Source organism: Pipistrellus hanaki (assembly GCF_964339955.1).
Source record: "Pipistrellus hanaki genome assembly, chromosome: 1".
NCBI lineage: Eukaryota > Metazoa > Chordata > Mammalia > Chiroptera > Vespertilionidae > Pipistrellus > Pipistrellus hanaki.
In genome coordinates this window covers 29,567,931-29,589,821 of record NC_140503.1, presented here as the reverse complement: position 1 = coordinate 29,589,821, position 21,891 = coordinate 29,567,931, and the positions used below count along the sequence as shown (strand labels likewise).

The 21,891-nt window shown below is 37.8% G+C and overlaps 1 protein-coding gene across 2 annotated transcripts in view; it reads right to left on the bottom strand.

The window, feature by feature from the left end:
* The window catches only part of PPP2R5E (protein phosphatase 2 regulatory subunit B'epsilon), a 139,230-nt gene that overhangs the window by 71,282 nt on the left and 46,057 nt on the right, over positions 1-21,891 (bottom strand). For both annotated transcript variants that reach the window (XM_084866826.1, XM_084866827.1), the window contains exon 3: positions 8,402-8,598. In XM_084866826.1, the coding sequence (XP_084722952.1) occupies positions 8,402-8,598 (197 nt within the window). The remainder of the gene's footprint in view (positions 1-8,401; positions 8,599-21,891) is intronic.

Below are 21,891 nucleotides of genomic sequence, written 5' to 3'. Positions count from 1 at the left end.
ACAGGATCATCTCAAAGACTGTAGTTTGGGTGGAACAGAGGAGTGTTTGGAATGACACAGCCCTCCTCTCCCCTCAATCACCATGCACTCTTATACTACTAGATCAGATGGATTTAACTGATACCTTCCAAGCATTCCACCCAAAAACAGCAGAATATACATTCATTTCAAGTGTACATGGAACATTTTCTAGGACAGACCACATGTTAGGACACAAAACAAGTCTCAATAACTTTAAGAAGATTGAAACCAGGCACTGAGAGGGAGTGGTAGGACAGTGGGGGGATTAAGATTAGTATACACCTTTGTGAAGAACCTCCAAGGATTAAGTATTTGACTACAACTCTAAACCGTAGAACTATTATAACAACCTACCAAAACTGACACAAGATGAAAAAGAAAATCTAAAGTCAGACATATACTTAAGAAATTGAATTCACTACCAAAAACTTCCCACATAGAAAACTCCAGACCCACATAGTTTCATTGGTGAAATCATTTTAACCCCTTCATTTTTTATTTTTTGTAACTACCATAAAGGGTCATTACAATCTCATCCTATATTTTCCAACAAAGCAGCACCTAGCAGAGCACTGCACACATGGAAAAATCAAGCTTAAATCATTTTGAAGTCAGATATATCTGAAAGTTTAATCAAAAACTGCATTCCTCTACCATAAAATACACAAACTTGCAGCCAACATTTGAGGGTCCACTGACTCCATGAAAACAACCTATGGACACCCTTCAATGCTAAATGAATAATAAGTGAGCATTAACTATAGAAGCATAGTGTGATAGTTATAGATGATAATTAAGGAAAGGGCAAAGTGCCTGCCAGATTCTCTACCCTCTGGTAAATTACACATGGTAATAATCTGCTCCTAACCTTAAGCAGTGAATTCTTCCTGATCTCATCTAAAAACGGCTTTTGGTAATCTTCATCATCATAACCTTCAATTCTTTTCTAATACCAAGGAATTCTTTGCTTTCTAATTTAATTCTCATGTCCTAGCTATTTTAGACACATCCTATCCTCAAAATTTAGCAGTAACTTCAGTTCCTACATGCCTTTTCCCAGATATCACTCCACTCTCTTCCATATGTATTTATATTTCCAATCATGCAAGCGGCCTACCTTAATGGCTCACAGATCTTATCTCCTTTGGGTCTGAAGAGTCACCTCCAAGGCAAATTCTGGCCAGGATGTATATTTATATTCCTTATCAGATGCAGGAAGATGAAAATGGAACTTTCATATTTCCCCCGGTAGTTACCATTCCCAAGGCTACTTTTAGATAGTTGTTATTTTACAAAAAGAAACTCTGTCCTTCAGCCAACAGAGTATGTAGTGAAGTTAACAAAGCACTCCTGTGCAGGCAGACTCTGAGAGCTTTAATTGCTATTTCATAATTTTCTACAAAACCGTATTATTCTATTAAGAGGCTAACCAGAGCACGATTTCCAGTCAAATCAGACTGTATAAAAGATGAAGCACTTAGATAAACCAAAGGACAGGGTATAATTTTTGAGAGTGAGAAAAACAAAGTTAATGGTGGCTAAGAAACAGTATAAGAACTCAAGGAAAGATTTAAATAGAAAATAATTTTAAAAAACAAATGCCATTCAACATATTTTATATATCTTAAAACTAGTTAGCTTTGGAAAATCACATGTTCTATAATTTTAGGTATTTAGAGATTTAACCATAGATTAGGAATGGGGCAGACTCTGAAACCAAGAAAAGACAAAAGATAAAATATGAAAATAATAACAGCAAATGACTGGTGGGACAAGTAAACTTTCTGCAGGAGAGAAGTGGCAGGATTCTACTTTAATCAAGACAGTACAGACAAGATTCCACCAATGTGCGTGCAATCATTATCTACAGTCATCTCGACTACCTCATACGTCATGCACTCCTCGGCCCACTAGCTCCCACCTTACCACTGCATTAGCGCACACCAATTCCCTGGTATCGCCTGGAGTTCCATCACTATTCTTTTTCTCTCCTTACTACTCCCATAATTACCAATATCTATCTCCAGCTTTCTACATGTATGTCTCCCATACCCTCAAAGTTACATCAGAAATCAACTCCTCCCAAAACCTGCTCTCCCCCCTGCTGCACTTTTCTCAAATAGTGGCACCACACACTGCCGTACTCCCAAAGCTCTTATAGACTCCTTCCCCTCTCACACTCTAAGCATCCATGCAAATGCTAAGTGGCTCCAATTTTACCTCCTGTGTCTCAGAAGCCATCCTTTTCTCTCCTTGTTTACTTCCACACCCATACTTGGTTTAGGCCCTACACAATTTCTCGAATACAGCAGTCCCCTAACAGATTCCTCTCTGCCTTCCACGTCAGCCCCCTCCAACCTATCTGACCCACTGTCATTGCATTGGAAATCTGTCACACAGCTGTTGCTGAAAACTTTTCAGTGGTTATCCATTGTCTGTAAAGTTCTTTCAGGATCTGGCTTCAATTGCCACCATTCACCTCTTCCCACTTCTGAATACACTCACAATTTAATGCTGGAACAATTTGGCATATACTGTTTCTCTGACTATATCATGGGGTTGGGGAATTCCCTTGTATCATTTAATTCTCTTTTGCATTTCAACACTATTTCAGCCACCTGAAAAATATGAACCCACCTTGAATACCCTAGTGAGGCTTAACTTACTTTGTAAAACCTTCCTTCACCATTCCTACCTACCTCTGGTCAACCACCCTTTCTCTCTACTCCTTCCTTGCCATATATGACATTATCTTATTATTTGTTCACGGGTATACTTTCTACCCAATTGTAAGTTTGTTGACAGAGTAGGGGCCTGCCCTTTTTTTTTTTTTTTTTTTAATCATCAAAATGTATAAGCGTGCATGCGCTGTCCCTCCAGAGAGCATGCTAGTGCCATTCCCTAACCTGTCCTTCCCCCAACAGGCACATATCCCCTAACCTCTAAGGGATCCCAACCTAGAAAACAATGAGCAGCGGCAGCTCATCCTGGCCCCTGAACCTGCCTCCAAGGCCCCCTTTTCTCTGAATTCTCAGTGAGCTAAAGCAGCCCAGCCTAGACTCTCCTATTGCTTCTATGCTCTTCCTGGTTTCACTAGGTATGGTTCTAAGTCATTCAGTAAATCTTACCTGGAGTTAATCAAAATAATGTCTTCACCAATGCAATGTCACACATTTTAACTATGCCCATGAGACATTTTTTTAAAAGAAAAAATATGCAAATATAAAGAATGCAAACTATTATACATAGTTCGAGTTTTGGTAAAAATAAATTAACACAAGATACTGGGAGAGTCAGAAATTCTAAGAAACCTTTCAAATGGATGAATGGCAATAGAACCAAAAAGAAAACCTGAGCACAATGTGGAAAAAGACTGCCTCAAGGACAGAAGCCTGACATTTGAGAAGATACAAAGCAGAAAGAACTAAAGCTAAAGGAACTAAATGTCCTGATTCTCATTTTTCCATCAGATATGACCCCATGAGAAATGCATAAAACAAACCACTTTACCTAAGCAACTATTTTGGCCAATGGTTTATACACTTCAAGAATGGCAGAATCCATTCCAAATTTCTTAAGACTGTGTTAACCAAAGGAGTTGGTAGTTTTCAGAGCTAACAAGATGTGAGAGATCATCATCAATCCCTCCATTGACAATACTGGGGTTTAGAGAAGAAATTGCTTACCCGTGATCTCACCACTAGTTAAGTGGAAGGTGAGGGAGAAATACGGACAGTGACTTCCACATTCTGTCTGGGGCTCTTTCCACAACCCCACACCATTCTTCTTCAAGTGAACTAAATTCTATTGTTTTATTTTGTTTGCACATAGTTGTTTTTCTTTTTTAATTCTAGCAGCCTGTAGGTGGTATTCAGACTTCAATTAACTCATAGATTACTTTTACCTATCACTCTTTTCTTGTCATAGCAATTCTCAAAGTATAGGTACCATCAAGTTGGATCAAAAGCTTTTGGTACTGCCCAGATGTGGTGACTCAGTGGATGAGCATCTACCTATGAATCAGGAGGTCACAGTTCAATTCTTGGTCAGGGCACATGCCCAGGTTGCAGGCTCCATCCCCAGTGTGAGGCATGCAGCAGGCAGCTGATCAATAATTCTCTCTTATCACTGATGTTTCTAACTCTCTCTCTCTCTCTCTCCCTTTCTCTCTGAAATCGATAAAAATATGTTTTTTTAATAAATAAAAACACTACATTTCTTCCACCAATCCTATTAAAGCAGTTTCATTTTACAGTAACAAGAAAGAAGACTAAGTAGGGACAGTGACTGTTCAACAGGCAGGATCATCTTGAAATTAAAGAATTTGAGAACCACTAAAGCAACGGAATACTAAACATCTAGCTGATAGAGCATTTTCAGTCCACAACCAGGAACTGTGGGTTAAATCAAGCATCCAATAACAAAATCATCAAAACATAACCATATTATTGATTGAATGTCTGCTGTCCTAGGCACTGTTCTAGGAGCTTTACATACATCATCAAAAATCCTGACAAAATACCCAGAAGAGAGATAAGACACAGATAAGGAAGGTGAGCAACAGTAGCACCAGAATTTTTATATACAAGGGATTCAGATGTGGCAAAATGGAAGGGAGTAGAGGAGACCAGGTGGAGACTTGGTCCCAACCCTTCTTACAGAGCGGTAAGCGCCCTGCTTATGCTTACTAGCTTGTACATATATTTGAGGTGGTGAGAACCTTGAAGTACAAACAAAAGCACAACAATTTTACTTAGATGGATTGTTTATGGAGCAGAGGTACATAGGATGGGGCCACCTTGCCCCCATTCTATGTACCTCTTAGCACCACATGAAAATTGAGGGCCCCAAAGATGGAGAGTTACAACCAAGATGATGAAGCAAATGTGGCCAGAGCTAACACTTGAACCATGTTTGTGTGGTTCCAAAGTACTTTCTACTCTACTATATTACATCCTTCTCTGAGAATATGATAATTGTCCCAGAACCACACAAAACTAGTAGTTAGCAATTTCACAAATCATGAGATACAAAAATATACATTAAAACTGAGAAGCATAAAGTACCACCTAGAAAGTTAATTTTCTTTTAATTTTTTTTTTTTTTAATTTGAGAAAGGGAAGGATAGAGAGAGGGAGAGGAGGAGAAGGAGAAGAGAAACATCAATCAGTTGCCACTCGTACACACCCCAACAAGAGATCAAACCCTGACCAGAAATCAAACCAGCAACCTTTCAGTGCACAGGATGATACTCAACCAAGTTAGCCAGACTGGCTAGAGCTAGAAAGTTAATTTTCTAATGCCCTATAATACTGTGCATGCCACAAATTTAAGGATATTTTAATTTTTATAATTGATTTGAGAAAGAGTGAGGGAAGGAGAGGTGGGAGAAAGAGAGAGAAACACTGATTTGTTGTTCCACATATTTATGCATTCATTGGTATGTGCCCTGACTGGGTATTGAACCTGCAACCTTGGCATATGAGGTCAATGCTCTAAACAACTGAGCTACCCAGCCAGGGCTCAAGTATATTTTAAACACACAATAGAAATCTTTTTCTTTTTTTTTTTTTTCTTTTTTGTGTGTGTGTGTGTGTGTGTGTGTGTGTGTGTGTGTGATGGGTACATGTGAAAGGGGTGGAGGGAGGTGGTAAGGGAGAAGAGAAAACGGTCTCCTTTTAAAAGATCAAAACTGATTTAGAGCCAAGCTGGTTATAAAAATGAAAGAGTATTTAGGTTATTGCAAATACTACATTTTAAAACTAAGTAGAATCCAATGACATTCAATATTTTCTTTTAATCCTCATTGGGAGATACGTTTTTATTGTCTTCATAAAGGAAAGGAAGAAGAGAAAGAGAAGGAGGGAGGGAGGGAGGGAGGGAGGGAGGGAGGGAGGGAGGGAGGGAGCGAGAGAGGATGAGAGATCATTGTGAGAATCATTCGGTTGCCTCCAGTACATAATCCAACCAGGGATCGAACCCACAACCAACATTCAATGTCTTAATAGTGTTTTGAATGCCTGAAATGCTTACATTTTTAGAGGGTTCATTAATCATTCAATCAATTTCAGATAGGCTTGAGCTAGAAGGCATTAGGAGGACACAGAAATGTGCAAGACACTTAGTTTTTGCCTAGAAGTGCTTAGAATCTAATTAGAAAAATCAGACAAGCGTATGAAAAGACTTAAAAAGCAACAAATGAACTAATTTGCTAAAGAAAGAAAAAAGAAAAAAAAAAGGTAGGTTGCTGAGGAATTTAAGGAAGGAGAAAACTCTGAGCTTTTCGGGTAACACTAGTAGCACTTTAAGATCCTGAAATGAAAGGGAGAATCAGAATTAGTGGTGGGGACCTGGGGATTGGAGGTAATGTAGAGGTGGAGGCGTGGTGGCAGGGAATACATGAAGGTCCAAACAGGGGGGAAAGAAAGACTATTAAAAAACAAATCAGCCCTGGCTGGGAAACTCAGAGCATTGTCCCGATACGCCAAAGTTACAGGTTCAATCCCTGTTCAGGGAACATGTAAGAATCAACCAATGAATGCATCAATAAGTAGAACAACAAATTGATGTTTTACTTTCTCTTTATCTCTCCCAGTCCAAAACTCTCTCCCTCTCTCTCAAATCAATAAATAAATGTGTGTGTTTTTAATTAGCAAATATATAGATGTTCTCACACATGGTCACACTGCTGTGCATACAAGGATATTCATAGGATATTGGTTAAATAAAGTATAGAATATCCAGACAATGAAATATTATGGAACTATTAAGATTGAGTGAGGCAGCTTTATATATACTGACATATACTATTATATATACTGATAAGTGAAAAAAGCAAGTTAGAGTGTGAATACAAATTAGTGTTTACAAGAAAACAATATTTATGCTTATATGCTTGTATTCTAACATTTTCATAAACTATCCATAGAAAGATGCAGAAGGAAGTTATAAATAATGGACACCTCTGCTGGCTGAGAACATAGGTAGGTTAAAAGCAAGGGAGCATCGCCCTAACCAGTTTGGCTCAACGAATAGAGCGTCGGCCTGCGGACTGAAGGGTCCCAGTTCTCCCTCCCCCGTCCTCTCTTAAGTAAATAAAAATATTTTTTTAAAAAGGCAAGGGAGCATCTTCTGCAGAAGGCAGGTGCACTAGAGAACATCCTAAGCTTCGGGTTAAAGTTAGATAATACGCAAACTCTAGAGCAAGGTTTCTTCACTATGCACTACAGACAATTGGGGGGTAGAGGGGGAGACGACTAGGGGTCAGAAGGGCTGTCCTGTGCAGTGTAAGATGTTTAGCAGCATTTCTGGCTTCTCTCCACTGCATGTTGATAGTACATACACCCCTCCCACCCCTGGCTGTAACTACCAAAATGTCTCTACACTGCCAAAGTGCTCTGGGAAGCATAATTGCCCCAGGTTGAGAACCACTGCTCAAGAGCCACAATGTTAACAGTTAACCTATAAAACAGTCTAGTACTATAGTACTATAAATCAACAACAAATGCAATATACACTCAGATATGGATCTAAAGAATGTAGTGGATATTATTTGGAAATAGCCTTCACACATCAGTCACAGTTTCTCATGTTATGATAATATGAACTGAACCTTTTGGGTCTCTAAAGCAATTTCGCCAGTTAGTAGACTAGCCCCAAACCCCAACCCCAATCCCACCCAAAAAGCATGCACTGATTCCAGGTCTTCCAGGGTGCCCAGGAAGGCAACCTGCCCACACAATTCTAATAGAAAATCATATTTTCCCCCAGCTTTTGGAAAACTAATATAATTATTGATCAATGCAAGTTACTTGCATTAGTTCATAATGTTTCTTCTCTTAATTCCTAACGACCACACAAAGTGCAAGACATTGTTCAAAAATAATGAAAGACATCACCCCGATTTCAAGATTATAAAGAGAATGATTAGCTTATTAAGCCAAGAGAGGCTTAACTAGATTCTATAAATCACATTTTATTAAGCATAAAGCCATTTCTAATATACCACAATCAATGAGGAAGGGGGAAGGGTATCAAGAAATCCAACAGGCTTGAATATTTTTCTAAAATGTTGTTGATTTTCCTGTATCTGTTCTTTTCCCAAAACCAGAAAACCAATAATACCCTGGCAATCTTGGCTTCATAATTTGAAGTCACTGATTCCTCCAAAACCATTGTAGGTGAAAAGTTCTGGATTTCATTCCCATAAAATAGTGCTCTTTAAATTCTAGGACTGTGTCAGCTACTTGTGCTTAGCTCTCAGGAGGTTGGCTCTCTTTCGTGGAGGCGACCTCCAGCGGCCTGCCTCTGCCATGAATACACCTGTGAGTGGCTATAGAAGGTGCTTAAAAGTGTCCGCGGCGAAAAAAAAGAAACTCACCATTCTAACTACTTCAGGGTAAGTCTGCTCTGTCAAACAGCCTCTGCTTATTGTAATGTAGTCCACCAGTTCATTAAGAGTGGAGCGCTTGTATTCTTTCATTTTAAGATCAGATAGCGTGTCCATGAAGTCAAAAATGACACAGCACTGCTGAAGTTTCTTTAGGAACAGTTCAGGCTGCTCTGAGGATGGAACGTCTAAGAAAAAAAAAGGAAATGGTATAAGTCTGTCATCAATTTCTAGGTAACAGGAATTCTCTGTGAACGTTATTTCAAAAGCAAGTTCAAAAAAAATAAGAATTCACATGACAACAGTGTTTTTTAACAGTTACATATGGCCAGGAGGGGATACCACATCCACTACTTCAGACAATTTGTCTTTGAAAATTTATGATACCAACATAATTGACCGTATTTGTCATTCCACACCAAAGATTGACCAAAATCCCAAGAGCCATTAGAGTTGGAGCTAATTTTAACCCAAACACCCCAATGTCAACTTCCTTAAGTTAAAAACAATGAAAAAGGTCAAAGTTCCCATTATAAGGTAAAAGCAAGAAGTTTTCACTGTTGGTAAAAAATTTCAAAGCAGATATGTCAGTCAATTCATTTTAATTTCATGCTGACATCCTTGGTATTTAAAGCAAATGATGAATGGTGTGTGTGTGTGTGTTACTTTGGCTTGCTATCTATGAAGTTTTTTTGTCAAAGAAATCAACAAAATGAAGTAATACCAACTCTCAAAAGAGTACATGAGTACTAGGACAATAAGAATGATTGCTACTTAAATCTATGCTCTTTCTTTTGACCCATCTTCTTCCCTTGCAGTGGAAGAAAACCACTAGCATCTTATTAATATATCCTCAGAATAAAAATCTATCTTTTCCCACAAACAGAGGGCCCAACATTTGGTTTTGTGTCATTTCTAAAAAATACCTAGAAATTTTAGGTTAAAATTCCCCAGCTAGAATGGAAGCCTGATCTAAAGTTGAACTTGAAATATTGAACTTAAAGTTGAACCGACTAAGTTGTACCTAGCTATTCCTATCTTCTTTCCACTATTTTATTCCCCCAAACTGGAGCTTCCCTAGAAAGACAATGAAATTATGACCAGAGTAAGCTCTGTAGCCTTCATCTAAGGTGATTATCTCATCAATCCTCAAAACATTATTAAAGACAAGCTGGTAGCATTGTATTATTATTCTCTATTTTCCAAAAAGAAAAGTAGAGACAATCATTGAGGTTCCACAATGAGTGAATTATAGGGCTGGCACAGTGCCCGGTTCTCTTACCACACTCCCATGTTTCCTTTGTACTGGTACTCATGAAGGACTTCAACAAGGTTTGGCCAATTACTTGCAAACAGCCTTTGTTGCCAGCCTCCCAGTAAATGCTTTACAGCAGCTTCAAAGGATGGGCCAGCTCCCTGAAGGTAAGTGCAAAAGCTAGCAGCACCCACCTTATCGCCATCAGCAGCCCCAGCAGAAAGCAGCAAGGGCTAGGCGTGTCCATGAAGTCAAAAATGACAAAAATTCATGTGACTACTCTCTACAACCCTTTGCCCCTCTTTGCACTTCACAACCCAAGTGCTACCCCAAGTATTCAGGACTTCATAGATAATTTCCCCAAAACACTGCCTGCTGCATCAATTTTAGGATAAACCTAAAATGTAGATAGGATACCTAAAAAAATGGGATTTCTCTACCAGATATAAGGGAACAAGAGGTAGTCAATGTTTTTTAAGGTATATGACATTACTGTCACTCTCAGAAAAGTTATAAATTTAGAAATCATTATTAATCAATGAGTTCCCCCTCCCACCACTGTCCCCATAGGTCCCTAAAGGCCCAATGTATCTTATAGTCAAAGACTTTGGAATCTGAGTTAAGCCATGAGACATGTCTTATTCTATGCCCCTAGACTTAATCATTTTTAAAACATCTAGCATTAGCCGAAACCGGTTTGGCTCAGTGGATAGAGCATTGGCCTGCAGACTGAAAGGTCCCAGGTTCGATTCCAGTCAAGGGCATGTACCTTGGTTGCGGGCACATCCCCAGTAGGGGGTGTGCTGAGGCAGCTGATCGATGATTCTCTCTCATCGGTGTTTCTAACTCTCTATCCCTCTCTCTTCCTCTCTGTAAAAAAAATCAATAAAATATATTTTTTTTAAAAAAATTTAGTCAGACCAAACCTCTTTAACTGTTACCTACTTCAATGTTTAAAATAAACAAAAACTAAACAAGGCTGCTCATAAACGTGACTATATACCCTTAACCAATGCCTAACTATATACACTTTTCTTAGTTCTAAATCAGGTCCCATACCTCGAAGCTGAAAGGAAGTTTTTATGCTGTTTAAGGAATAAGAAAGAGTTTATTATTGTAACATTAAAGTTAAAATATTCAAGGGAAAATTTAATTAATCCTATTTTTGATGCAGTAACTTTATTAAGGCTTAAAAACCAGACCTTCCACATGGAGAACTCCAGAACTCAACACATATGAATTATGAAGCATCTATAAATGATAACCTTTTCTCCAAAAAGCAAACCATATTTAAGCAGTGACGACAACAATTAATCTTTGTGGTCAGTGCAATAATACTCAAGAGATTCATATATTTGGTTATTTGAAAAATTCAGGCAGTTAATCTTTAGCCTATTTTTTTAATGTTAAGCAGTTAAAATGTATTTTTTATTTAGCCAAATTGATGTAATGTTATAAAACAAATGTGAAGAAGGTTATCCACCTGCTTAATGAAACAATGATGATAGTTTACATTTATTGAATGCTAGTACTAGGTACATAATTAGGTACTGTTCTAAGCACTTTCACATACTATTATCTCATTTAATCCCAACAACAATGCCATCAGTAGGTACTATTTCCAATTTAAAAGATGAGAAAACCAAGACAAAGAGATTCAAGGACTTGCCCAGAGTCACAGAGCTAACAAGTAGTGGAGACAGGATTCAAACTCAGGCAGACTGGTCCAAAGCCTGGACTCTTCACCACCATGCAACAAGAGTAATGCCATATTCGATAGAACAGAGTATGTGCAAAGTGAAGAGGAAGAATGGAGAAGGAAATCAACAAATCAATCTCTAATATGCCCCATTCATAAAGGATCATGCTGAAACCCTTCTGTGTCTCCCCTCTAGCCCATTCCCCAGAGACTAACATATGTACCAATAAGCTTTCCTTTCTACTTTTAACAGACTAAATTCTTCTAAAGTGATTTCCTCTTCTTAAAAAACTTGTCAAAACTGACTCAAAGAAAAAGAGAGGGAGAGGTTTCCTCAAAGAGCTAATTCTTTCATGGCAACAATTTTTAAAATTTTTCCATTCATGCTGAAAGATGTCCTAACTTAGTCCAAGCAAAGGGCTCTTCCTGTAATGTTCAGCCCTTGAATTGCCCCACATATTCAGGCTGCTCCCCAGCTCCTTGCTCTCCTCTCCCTAGTTTGGTGGGATTTGAAAAAGTAGAATGTGAAAAGATTGGACAGGATGGGAGAAGAAACACTCTGGATAGTTCAGAATATTTCAATTATAAAAGTTTAATGTCTATGGAACCAGACCCAGAGGCAGATACAAATGGCAGTTATACATCTCACTGTCTTGTTCTTCTCTTTCCTTTTTAATAGTTATTTTCTCCCACATGCCTTTTCATTATTATCCATCCATTTTTCCAATTATCGCAAAAAATAATGGTACCAACACAGATTGAGTATGTAAATGTGGTCTTCAATTCCCTTCACCTTAGAACTTTCCCTATGGTGTACAAACCCCATCCATGTATGCTATCAGTCCCTCATACAAAACTCTCCAAACATCAATAAAGTCAGTGAGAATTTTAATTGCATAAGGCATATTAAGATTATATTTGTAGAAAATTAGTCCCATAGTACCAGGGAAAGCTGAGCACTAAAATATTAAGTTGACCCAGCAAGTGGCTCAGTGGCTCATAGGCTGGGCATCAACCTATGAACAAGGAGGTCATGGTTTGATTCCCAGTCAGGCATATGCCCGGTTTGCAAAGTTCCACCCCAGTAGGGAGCATGTCAAAGGCAGCTGATCTATGATTCTCTCTTATCAGTGATGTTTCTATCTCTCTCTCCCTCTCCCTTGCTCTCTGAAATCAATAAAAAATGGAAAACAAGATGTTAAGTAAGATGTGATCAACAGGTATTCACTAGAATAGAAACAGAAACCAGAACTATCCACAAAATTAAGAAACATATGGAGTGAAGAAAAGCAACTTTTAGAATACATATAATATGATTCAATTTGTATAAAATTCAAAGGATGCAAAACTAAGTCATAAACTGTTTTAAACAATTAAAATAAAATATTAAGTTGACTTGGCCTTGAATGACTGAAACATGGCCGATCAACACATATGATAAAGTGCCTAATTCCCTGTCCATGTTGAATGTCCAAATCCTTGCCACCAACTTTACTTCTATACATAGATACGAGCAGCAGTCCCTTTTCGTAGCACGTATTTTAAGAAAACTAAAAAGAATCCTATTTTACTAGTGGAACTATGCTTCTATTAGAAATTGCTTTTGACATCCCAAAGAATTATAGATATAACCAATAATATTTCATAAAAACAAGGAGACACTTATAAATCTTTATAATGAATCAAATTAATAGAACTGGGCTTCATGTCCTATGAACTGTACCAAGTATAACATGACTATACAGATACTTCCATGTAAATGAGCAAGTAAGAAACTAACCTGTTAGCTAAAATTATTATATACTTGAATATTCCAATTACTTTATTACTGTATTCAGAGTAGTGGGTTCAAAAACATTTGTTGCTGATGCTGGTGGTGGCAGTATTTCAAATGACTTCAATGTGTGGCCACAGTTGAAAATCACTGTTTTTAAAGTAATAACTTTAAAATCCTTCTTTAATCTCCTTCACCTTTGAAATCCTTCTCTCTGTGTTTATTTAAAGCTATCAGTGAAAACATCCATTTCCAAGCAAAGGAAAGCCCCCGAAAACATCTCCAAGAGTGAAAGTCTTCCTAGTTGGCCTCAACTATAAGTAAATGAATGTAGAGTTGGCTGCCTTTAGAACTTATTCCAATCTGTTAGGAAAATTTAAAAGCACTTTGCTGATCATTAGCATACACTTCTTTTAAAGGTTCGAAACATGTCTCATGGAATAATATCACGAATAATATCAAAAGAATGAGACTAAGGGTATGAGTATTAAACAACAAACTGAAAGGCAAAAAAGGCCAGGACTGATATATTTCAACTGATATATATTGTTGTAAAAATAACAACAATAATAATGAACATTTGCTTTTGCAAAGCACTGTATTAAGCTCCTGGAATACATTATCCCATTTAATCCTCAGAATACCTTATGAGTGGCTACTATTAATATCCCAGTTTTTCAGATGGAAAAAACTGGGGCCCAGAACAGCTAGGTCACTTGCCCAATATTTCCCTCTAGTAAGGACTACAGCTGGTATTCAAGCCCAAGAAGTCTTACTCCAGAAGCCACCAATAACAAGAACAACAATGATGATTGTGATAAATAACAGCAACTAATAGCCACCACCACCACTGGAGATATGTATAAATTGTCATGCTTAGATACTTGTAACCTAAAAATAAGGGAAATTTTGGTAGACTTTTCTAAAAGAAATTAAATGTTTTAAAAACTTAAACAACATAAAATCAGCCTTAAACTAGTGAACAATGGTAGGTAAGTTATAGTTTTAAAAAATAATAGTATATGAATATTAATTATTCTTCCCAGCATGGACAACCATCATGTATTTATTATTGTTCTTGCATAGATCTCTTCAGTTTGCCTTTCCCAAAAGCCAACAAACTTGTGCTCTGCAATTTGTAACCAAGACCCAAAGGTCACCACCACTGATGCAGATTAGTGGCCTAAGCAGCAAAATTACAGAGTTCAGGGTTTTCGCAGTATTTTTGATACTATGTTCCAATCAGAATAAATAGAGAGAAACACACACATGACATACAATTATAAAACCTCTGATAAGTATTTCTGCTTCCAACCCTTCATTAGCTATCTTTCATGCTTTATCATCTGAGGTCAAGGCAGTCACTGAAATTTGTCAGGACAAGAAATAAAACATTTTAAATTGATCTAATCCCTAATTTTAGGTGTAGATTACTTTCCTGACACCAAGTTCACCCACAGGACAGAAGCCACTGACACCTCTAATACTGTCCATCTCTCTAATACTAATTCATAATCTAAGGGCTTATCTCCAGAGACGGAGCACCAGGATTATAAGAACCAGGGCCTTTTCAATACAATAAATTCCTGAAGCATGCTTGGTTAAGAAAAAAATAAAAAGGAGGGGGTAGGGGTGGTTGCAAGAATTATACAGTGTTCTAAAGTACCTCTGACAGCCAAAGCCGGTTTGGCTCAGTGGATAGAGCGTCGATCTGCAGACTGAAAGGTCCCGGGTTCGATTCCGGTCAAGGGCATGTACCTTGGTTATAGGCACATCTCCAGTAGGGGGTGTGCAAGAGGCAGCTGATCAATGATTCTCTCTCATCGATGTTTCTAACTCTATCCCTCTCTCTTCCTCTCTGTAAAAAAATCAATAAAATATATTTAAAAAATAAATAAATAGCCAAAACCGGTTTGGCTCAGTGGTAGAGCGTCGATCTGTGGACAGAAAGATCCTGGGTTCGATTCCGGTGAGGGGGATGTACGTTGGTTGCGGGCACATCCCCAGTGGGGGGTGTGCAAGAGGCAGCTGGTCGATGTTTCTCTCTCATCGATGTTTCTAGCTCTCTGTCTCTCTCCCTTCCTCTCTGTAAAAATCAATAAAATATATTTAATAAATAAATAAATAAATAAATAAATAAATAAAGTACCTCTGTCAGTGGTTTCCTCTTTTGAGGATTTCACATAACTTATTTACATAATTTTAAAATTACAAAAAGTAGAAGGTCACTTTTTTTCTCCCCTCCAGGTAAAGGTATTAAAATAATAACTAGCCACCATTTATTTTCACTATAATTTCATAAAAAGACCTTTTGAAAAAGAAAAGAGAACACAATCTCCAACTAAAAAACCATCCTTCCTTAAAAAGCAGGCTTGGCAATCCTATACAACACACACACACACACACACACTCACACACAAAGTCATGTATTCTCTCCCTCTAAATTCCTTCTCTTCTACTTCTTTTTTACTTCATTCAGTGCCAGTAACAACTATTCTCTTTTTTTTTCTTTTCTTTTTTAATAATTATTTTTGAAAGTTCCCTTTCCCCCCCATTGAACCCCTTCAGCCCCCCCTCACCTCACCCCACCCTCAGGCCTTCACCACCCTACTGTCTGTGTCCCTGGGTAATGCATATTTGCATACAAGGTCTTTGGTTGATTACTCCCACCCACCTACCCTCAGAGATTCCACACTCCGTTCCATGCTTCCATGTCTCTAGATCCACTCTATTCATCAGTTTGAATACCAGTAACAACTTTTCCACAGGCCTGTATTTGGGAATCCCTGGGCAATATCATTAGTGTTCCAACACATTTCTAGTAGCATGGGAAACAGTGTTAATGACAGTGCTAATTTCAAGTGTATTTAGATGACAGTAAAAGCTGAGAAAATCACGTACCAGCCATAGTATAGGAATACCTCACTTTCCAGAAGCAAAATAGTCCCTAAAAATTCTCTAACATAAAAATTTTCATAAAACTCTATACAAACCTCCATTCAAAAACTTGTCACATTATATTGGGACTTTTTTTAAACAGTGAACCTTATGTCTTGGTTATCTTTTAATATCTATCCCATGGTAGAAGTTTCTAGAATATGGTATGCATGTAATAAAAGCAGTTTGAATCAGTAAATTCTATATGTTGAATTTTATTTCCACATTTTTTATTATAAACCAAAGCTTTATTTCTCTAAAATAAAACTACTGAATAGAAAAAAAAATGTTTAATATAATATATTTGATAAATTATTTCCTAATCTATTATATATATATAAAAGCCAAGCGACCAAAACTACAGATCAACGAAACAACTAAATCGACCCAGTCACTATAACAGCGCACTATGGCGGCAGCCAACTGGCCCAATCAAGCCCCTCAAATCTCCCGCAGCCCCTTCCCTCGGGCCAGCCCAGCCACAGATCTGTTCCCTCTACCCCATCGGAAGCTGAGTGGCCAGCCGACCTCCTGTGCCACCCCTCAACTGGCCTGGCCCCAATCAGGCCCCAAACAGGGTGGGGCCAGTGGCCAACCTCCCTAGTTGGGGCAGGCTGGCTAGACCGCACCCATGCACCAATTCGTGCACCAGGCCCCTAATAATTTATTAATACTTCCATGGCAGTGCTAAGGATGTCTGACTGCCAGATTAGGCCTGCTCCCCATAGAGATTGGGCTTAAACCAGCAGTCAGACATCCCCCAAGGGCTCCTGGACTGCAAGAGGGCACAGGCCAGGTTGAAGGACATCCCACCCCTGAGTGCAGAATTTCATGCACCGGGCTTCTAGTGGTTATATTCAAGGATTAGAGGAAAATATTCAGAACGAAGAATGCACAACATGAATAAAGTAGTATAATTTGGAAATTCCCTCCATAGTAAAAGAACCTAATAATTTTGTCAATTTTATGATTAGCAACTAAAAGTAAAAAGTCTAGTGGAAAGAGCATGGACTTTGCACTATTCACACATTTATTCATGGAAAATGAAAGAGAGAGGCCAGAAGAGTGAGGGACTAATAACTGAAATCTTGTGTCTTTGTGAAACAATGCAAGGACTTCAGCATTGATTATGGTTCTGAACTAGAATTGTACCTTGACTGCTTCCTAGGTGACATTGAACAAGGCACTTATTTCTCTGAATATTAGGTTGCTTATCTGTAAACCTGAGAAAATGTACTTGACAGGGTTGAGTGCGTATTAAATGACTATCTAAAAGGTGGAAAATGCTTTTCAAAAAAAGTTACCCTTCATTTAACAAATATCTATCAAGTATCTACAGCATACAGTATGTGATCAATTCCTAATTTTAAAACTATTTTCTGTGTGTCACCCTAGCCAATGTTGCTCAGTGTTTAGAAAATCGGTCTGTGCACCAGAGGGTCACAGGTTCGATTCTTAGTCAAGAGCATATACCTGGGCTGCAGGTTCCATGATCCCTTCCCCTACTCAAGGGCACATGTAGAAGGCAACCAATCAAATGTCTCTCTCACATCAATGTCTCTCTCTCTCTTAATTCCCTTCCACTCTTTCTTAAAAAAAAAAAAAAAAAAAAAAAATCAATATAAAAAATATCAGGACCAGAATTGAACAATGACCTTATCGTTCATAGTTCAATGCTCAACCACTGGCCAGGCATGAAATTTTATTTTAATAATGTCAAACTTTGCCCTAGCCAGTTTGGCTCAGTGGATAGACTGTCGGACTGTAGATTGAAGGATCCTGGGTTTGATTCCGGTCGAGGATACATGCCCAGGGTTGTGGGCTTGTTCCCTAGTAGGGAGTGTGCAGGAGGCAGCCAATCAATGATTCTCTCTCATCATTAATGTTTCTATCAATCCTACCTTCTCTCCCTTCCTCTCTGAAATCAATAAAAATATATTTTTAAAAATAATGTCAAACGTCAATTAAACAAAGGCCATCTTTTTAAAACCCTCAAATAACCCATAACTTGTCTTCTCTTCTGTACTTGTCTTTTAAGACAAGGAGCAAATCATAAACTCATAATCTAGTAAAAAGGAATTAACAGAACAAACTTCCAGGATATGTCCAAGAGTCAGAATTGATGAAGGCCAATTTTCAGCAGCATTCACAAGTATGAGCAATAAAAATCTTCAAAAAGCACTTTACTTATGCCATGATTATAAGGTAAAGAAATAAATTAATGGAATTACAGATTTTCCACAAGCACATACCTTTTGGTTGACCCTCCTTACAAAAAAATAAATAATGCAATAGAAGAACACATGATTTTCAAGTATTTCAGTTCATTGAGGGTTCCTCTCTCCCCAAGAGATTATATCTACAAGGGATAAAAATGGCCTATCTACTTTCCAGTTGTTTTGAGGGTTAACATCAATATAAATCAGTTCAGAATGGGAAGAACCAGCAGCTATTTTAACTCTATGATATGAGGTTTAAAAACAGATATTGCCGAAAGTGGTTTGGCTGTGTGGATAGAGTGTTGGCCTGGGGATTGAAAGATCCCGGGTTCGATTCTGGTCAAGGGCATGTGCCTTGGTTGTGGGCACATCCCCACTGGGGTGTGTGCAAGAGGCAGCTGATCAATGTTTCTCTTTCATCGATGTTTCTAACTCTCTATCCCTCTCCCTTCTTCTCTGTAAAATAAATCAATAAAACTTATTTTTTAAAAACAGATAGATGGATGAGTGGATAGACAAATAGATATCACATTAGTATCGATTAAACCCACTGTCTGCTACTTTACAACTTACAGTTGACACCAAAGACATCATTAAACTTTTTTTTAAAGCATGTAAGATAGAAAACAGAGTCAATCCAATGTTGTAATGCGAGCTTAGAGGTGCTATTTCTGAACTTCAGTTGGGAATTTTCAATATGAAATCTTAAAACTCCTAGGAGGGACACAAGACTGAGTGACCATAGTGGAATGGCGTTTAATCCCAAGAGTAATAAAGAGTGTACATTTATAATTAAGGTCATAATCTGGACAATAAAACCCAACGATGGCATATAATATACCCCACTAATTGTGGAACTCACCTATACATCATAAATGTAAGCCCATCTATAATGGTCAAGGAAATCCAAAATTCTAATTTCAATCACCATACTAAGAAATAAGAAACCCTTTTAAAACCTTATTTCCTACTATGTATAAAAACAGTACTGTCGTCCTGGCCAGTGTGCTCAGTGGTTGGAGTTGCCAGCCCACACCCCAAAGGGTCTCAGACATATAGTAAAGAACTCTTTATTTGCCTGGCATGTAAAAAGTGTTCTGTAAATATTTGTGGAATGAATGGGCATATACTAGACCAGGTTTGATCCCTGCCCTGGGCAAGTGCAGGAGGCAACCAATCAACATGTCTCTCTCACATCGATGATTCCCTCTCCCATTATCTCTCTCTCTGTGTCTCCCTTTTCTTTCCCTCCCTCCCTAAAAAAATAAAAATAAATAAAATATCCTCAGGTAAGGCTTAACAAAACAAAACAACAAAAACCAGTACTGTCAAACATAAAATAGAGCAAGCATTTCAAACTTGCTGCACCCTGGGCTGCATGTGGCCCACAAGGAATATTTTTGCAGCCAGCCAATATAACAGTATGTAAGAAACATTTTAATAAAAATTTTGTAGCCGAAACCGGTTTGGCTCAGTGGTAGAGCGTCGGTCTGCAGACTGAAAGGTCCCGGGCTCGATTCCAGTCAGGGGCATGTACATTGGTTACGGACACATCCCCAGTAGGGGGTGTGCAGGAGGTAGCTGGTTGATGTTTCTCTCTCATCGACATTTCTAGCTCTCTATCTCTCTCCCTTCCTCTCTGTAAAAATCAGATTGTCTGGATTCTAAACCAGGCTTTGCCACTTTCTAGCCTGGAAACCATAAGTGAGTTTCTGTGCCTTAGTTTCCTCATATGTAAATGAAGGCATAATAATAGTTCCTACCTGATACAGCTGACTTAAGGATTAAGTGTGTGAAGAAAAATAAAAATACATAGAACAATGGAACTCTTCAGGTGCTCAATAAACTTCAGGTGCTAAATGTCCTTAAAAAAGCATTGCCGAGCCTTAATATCCTTGGTAAATGAGTCTAAGGATAGTAGCTCTGTCATAGTGCTAGCTCAAGAATTTCATGCGATAATACATAAAATGTTTCACACAATGCCTGGCACATGGAAAATGCTCAATAAATGTCAGCTTTTAAAAACAATACTGAACAGATAAACATAAATTGCTAATATATACATAGGGTTTCTTCCCTTCCCTTTGTTTGTGTGTCCAATTGTGTAACCCTTTTTTGAAGAAAATATTGAGCTTGACCTAATATCCAGTGAGATTACTTCAAAATAAAAAGGTAATTTGATTAGAGGAAAAATGAAGATGCTGACTCAATTCAATATGTGAAACGATTCAGCTGTCAGAACATGCATCAGCAACATGTCAAAATCCTGAAGGGCGATGAAAGTTAGTGTTTGGATGAATGAATGACAGACTAATAGAGCATCTGAGATAGAAAAACAAGAATTTATAGAGTTCAACAATCTGGATGAGCACTGCCAAGACCAGGACACAGCCAGATCTCACACATCCCCAGAGCTTGCTCCAGATACAATCCAGTTTATGCTTAATTTACTAAAGAAAGAAAGAAAGAAAAAAAGCCATGTTTGACAGCTCTGTCCTTTGAGTCTAAATTCTGAATTAATATTAATATTCACAGATGTTAACACTTATAAATACAAGCTAAAAGTAATAATAATAATTTACATTTGAAGAGTTCTTTACAATAACATATTCATATCAATATTATTGACCTTCCACTAAAATAACATTAAGTTCTTAACCACTTCAAAGTATTTTGCAAACCTTTTTGCTTTTCTACACACCCTATTAAAGATCTAAGGTTTTAACTAAAATTCTACAAGCTTTTTATAGCCTCCAACAAGGCCTCAGGCTAAGTGTGAAAGGAATATGATAGGTAGTTTCAACCTTACAAGAACAAACCTTTATTTGCTTAGAATCTACTATGTTTAACTTAATAATCAATCATTTATTCATTCATTCCACAAATATTTACAGAACACTTTTTACATGCCAGGCACTAATCTAGGTCTTAAGTATACATTTCTGAGCAAAATCAAACCAGATCCTAGCCTTCATGAAGCTTACAGACCAAAAGGGAAGAAAACTCAATTAAATGGTCATATAAATAAATAGATAAAAGTAAAACAGGTTGCCCTATGAAGAAAAGGTACAATGTACTATATAAGAGCACATACTACAGAGAATGAAAAATAAATATATTTGTCCTAAAAAAAAAAAAAAAGTGCAGTCTGGTGAGAAGCAAAATTAACATATATAAATAAGAGGAAAATTACAAGGAAAATACAATTAAGTACCTAAATTAATACAGAAAAGTGAAAGCACCTGGAGAGGATCTACAATACTCCAGCCAGGACCTCCACGTGTTCTCTCACTTAAGTCTTGCAAAAATCCTGCAAAGTAGCATTTTACAGATGGGAAAACTAAGGCTGCAAGATATTCAGTTCTATTAGTATGAATCAATAACTACAGTGTAGAAACAGCTTCATTAATAGAACGAAAAGGTATGATAATCTTATAGCAAAATAGAATATATGTGACATTAATTTAGACTGATATATGTAGCAGCAGAAATGAGATCAGAGCAATGAATGTGTCTTCCTCATCCTCTACCACTCTTTTCACAGCCCACCTCCAATCCCAAGGCATACAGTATTTTCACCACAATCACACCCAGTGC